The sequence below is a fragment of the Embiotoca jacksoni genome, unplaced genomic scaffold (genome assembly GCF_022577435.1).
Source record: "Embiotoca jacksoni isolate LCO1_2020_lvr unplaced genomic scaffold, fEmbJac1.0.p SCAF_64, whole genome shotgun sequence".
NCBI classification, from domain to species: domain Eukaryota; kingdom Metazoa; phylum Chordata; class Actinopteri; family Embiotocidae; genus Embiotoca; species Embiotoca jacksoni.
Window position 1 is genome coordinate 1,390,106 of NW_027185419.1, and position 2,889 is coordinate 1,392,994.

At 49.7% G+C, this 2,889-nt stretch overlaps 1 protein-coding gene across 1 annotated transcript in view; it reads right to left on the reverse strand.

Moving 5' to 3' along the window:
• Positions 1 to 209: 209 nt before the first annotated feature.
• Positions 210 to 2,889, reverse strand: part of katnb1 (katanin p80 (WD repeat containing) subunit B 1) — a 7,866-nt gene continuing 5,186 nt past the window's right edge. Inside the window, exons 15-20 of the mRNA XM_069175085.1 lie at positions 2,508 to 2,744; positions 2,218 to 2,367; positions 1,439 to 1,515; positions 1,262 to 1,336; positions 914 to 1,030; positions 210 to 821 (exon numbers count right to left, since the gene is read on the reverse strand). Coding sequence (XP_069031186.1) covers positions 680 to 821; positions 914 to 1,030; positions 1,262 to 1,336; positions 1,439 to 1,515; positions 2,218 to 2,367; positions 2,508 to 2,744 — 798 coding nt within the window. The 3' untranslated portion in view covers positions 210 to 679. The remainder of the gene's footprint in view (positions 822 to 913; positions 1,031 to 1,261; positions 1,337 to 1,438; positions 1,516 to 2,217; positions 2,368 to 2,507; positions 2,745 to 2,889) is intronic.

Consider the following 2,889-nt stretch of genomic DNA (forward strand, 5'->3'; position numbering starts at 1 on the left):
TTCCAAATGTTCTGTTGACCAATCAGATCTCTGGAGGCGGAGCTACTATGTTGTATAATCAACCAAAAACATATTGCTGGAAAAAGTTGCGTCACATCACCCGGCAACGAAATGTACGAATTATACGTGTGATTGTGTGTAAACGTTCCATCTTTGTTAAATAAATGATGTTTCAACTCAAAACAACATAAACAAATTAAAAAAACGTCTTTCACGCCAACGTGTTCGTCTTTATTTAATAAACACAAGAGAAACGTTTCCAACAGCAGATGTGAGCGAAGAGTAGAAAGTGTCCAGTGGTTTTTAAAGCTGACTTCATCGTATCAACGGGAGGAGGAACGACTTTTTAAAGGCACAGTTCAACGTCTCCAACGTCTTTATCCGCTCATATCCTCCTTTAAACGGTTCCCGTCCCGCCTCCTTCTGGAAAAACTCTGTGAACACTAAAAACCTGCGATGGCGTGGAGGCGGATCTCCGTCCGGTGGCACAGCGTCCGACAGGCGGAGGTCGACCTCTCTCCCCTTCTCGTCCGATTTTGACAAAGAGGAGAGATTTTCACTCCGAGGGCGGGCGGGAGGAAGATGAATGTCTTTTCAGGAACATTTATCAGCTCACTTCTTCTTCTGTGGTCTCTGGAGGACACGTGTCAGCTGATCGTCGCCGCTGTGTCGACGTTCCTCAGAGCGAGTCGTCGAGCGGCGCCATGAGCAGCTGCAGCTCCCTGAAGGCGCTGCCATGGCGACCGACCTGCAGCGCCTTGTTCTTCACGACGGGACTCAGGTTCTTCAGGTGCTTACAGCACGCCTGGCACTTCTGGTGTCTGCAACGACACACACATCATCATCATCACCACCATCCATGTGACCTGAATCGGGCCCTGTGATTGGCTGTCGGACAGATGCTGTGACTCACCTCTCCTCCCGTGTGATGTCGACTCCGACGGACGGCGCCGCCTTCAGCGTGTCTGAAATCAGCATCCAGAAGTGTTTCATGATGAGCTTCAGAGACGTGCAGCCGGTCTGCATGTAGCTATGGAAACGAACACAGCAGAGAGCTGATTGGCTGAAAATCAGCCAGAGAAATCTACCTGTCCTCCAATTCTACGTTCTCCTGCAGAACATGAAGTATTTATAATGAAGAAGAGGAGGAAGAGGAGGAGGAAGAGGATGACTCCCAGTGATTGTCAGCTGGACTTCATCATGTAAACAGTAAACTGAACTTTTTTGTGTTTTATAACCAGCTCATGATGTCATCACTCACCTCTCGTATTTACTCTGCAGCAGTTTGTCGATCTGAGGAAGAACGGTGGTACACAGGTCCAGTTTCCACAAAGAGCTGAAACCACAGCAGAACCTGGTTATACAAAACTGGAACGTCATTCTCTGACTTTCTGTGCATGTGTGTGTGTGTGTGTGTGTGTGTGTGTGTGCGTCTCACGGTTGCAGATTGATGATGTTCAAGATGTCCACCACGATGGACAGATCGTTCATGGAGACAGCTGAGTCCAGAGCACTCTGCAGACAAACACAGAACCGACCATCATCCATCAGTGATGTCATCAACCATCAGTGATGTCATCAACCATCAGTGATGTCATCGTTGGTTTGTGAACGTTATGAATCCTCCAGTTCAGATTCTGTCCGTCACCATCTTTGCTAGTTCGGAGCGGTTCGGAGCAGGAAGTGACCATATTTGGACGAGCTGGGGGAGGAGCCAGAGGTGGATCTGACCGATCTGATTGGAAACCTGACGATACTACGTCCCGCCCACCGATAGCTGTAACCTGACTGTACCACAGACCTGTCAATCAAACAGACACGCCCCCAAAAACAGGTCTTCTTGAATCTTCTTTTCTAATGAATGAGGGATTATTTTCAGATGGACCTCCAGAAAACTAAGAAGAAGGAGTGACTTTAGCTAACAACACCGAGATAACTGATGGACACATTTTATTCACTTTGGATTTGATGAGAGAAGTTGAATGGGAGTCTATGGAGCCGGAGGCTTTTTGGAGCCGACCTCTAGTGGCACTCGCTGGTATTGCAGCTGAAGACACTTCTGGATCGGAACCATTTTACAGACCTGAAGCTACGAACTCTTTTATAAACAGTCTGTGGTAGCAACAGATCTTTAAATCACTTGTCAGACCTTTTAGAAGGAACCTGGACTTGAGTCCTGTCACCACAACATTTATTCAACAGGAGGACGGGTCTCACCTTGATGTCCTCTCTGGCCCACACGGCTCGGACTGTCTGCAGGTTCTTGTGTCGGCTGCTCAGCATCACGCACATGGTGTCGTGGCCCTTCTTGATCTGGGACAGCGCCTCCTCGTCGCTCAGAGCTCCGGGTCGCTGGTTGGGAGACGGCTGCACGGCAACACACATTCAAGCCTCAAGGTTAGTGGAGGGACGGACACGGCGCCACCCAACATTCGTAAACAATACAGACCACTCTGACAAACAAACAAACAAGAAAACAAACAAACAGTTGCCACAACTGCGCTCACAGGAAGGAAGTCGGCCACGTTCAGCCCGATGGGTTCGTTCCTGCTGCTCAGGATGATCTTCGGTTGTGGTTTCAGTTTGGCTGCCGTGACAGCAGGCTGAGGGGGGGGCTGGCTGCAGGCGGGGGGGTTAGCGGACGCCGGGCCCATGGCTGAAGGGGCCGGACGCTTCGCGCAGGAGACCACTGTAGGCTCCACCCTCTGGACAGGTGTGGAGGAGGCAAGGGGCGGAGCCTTTAACTGAAGGAACACGGATACCGAATGAACTCTAATACTGTTGTTCCAGGTGTTGTACTTGTGTTCCAGATGTTGTACTAGTGTTCCAGGTGTTGTACTTGTGTTCCAGGTGTTGTACTTGTGTTCCAGATGTTGTACTTGTGTTCCA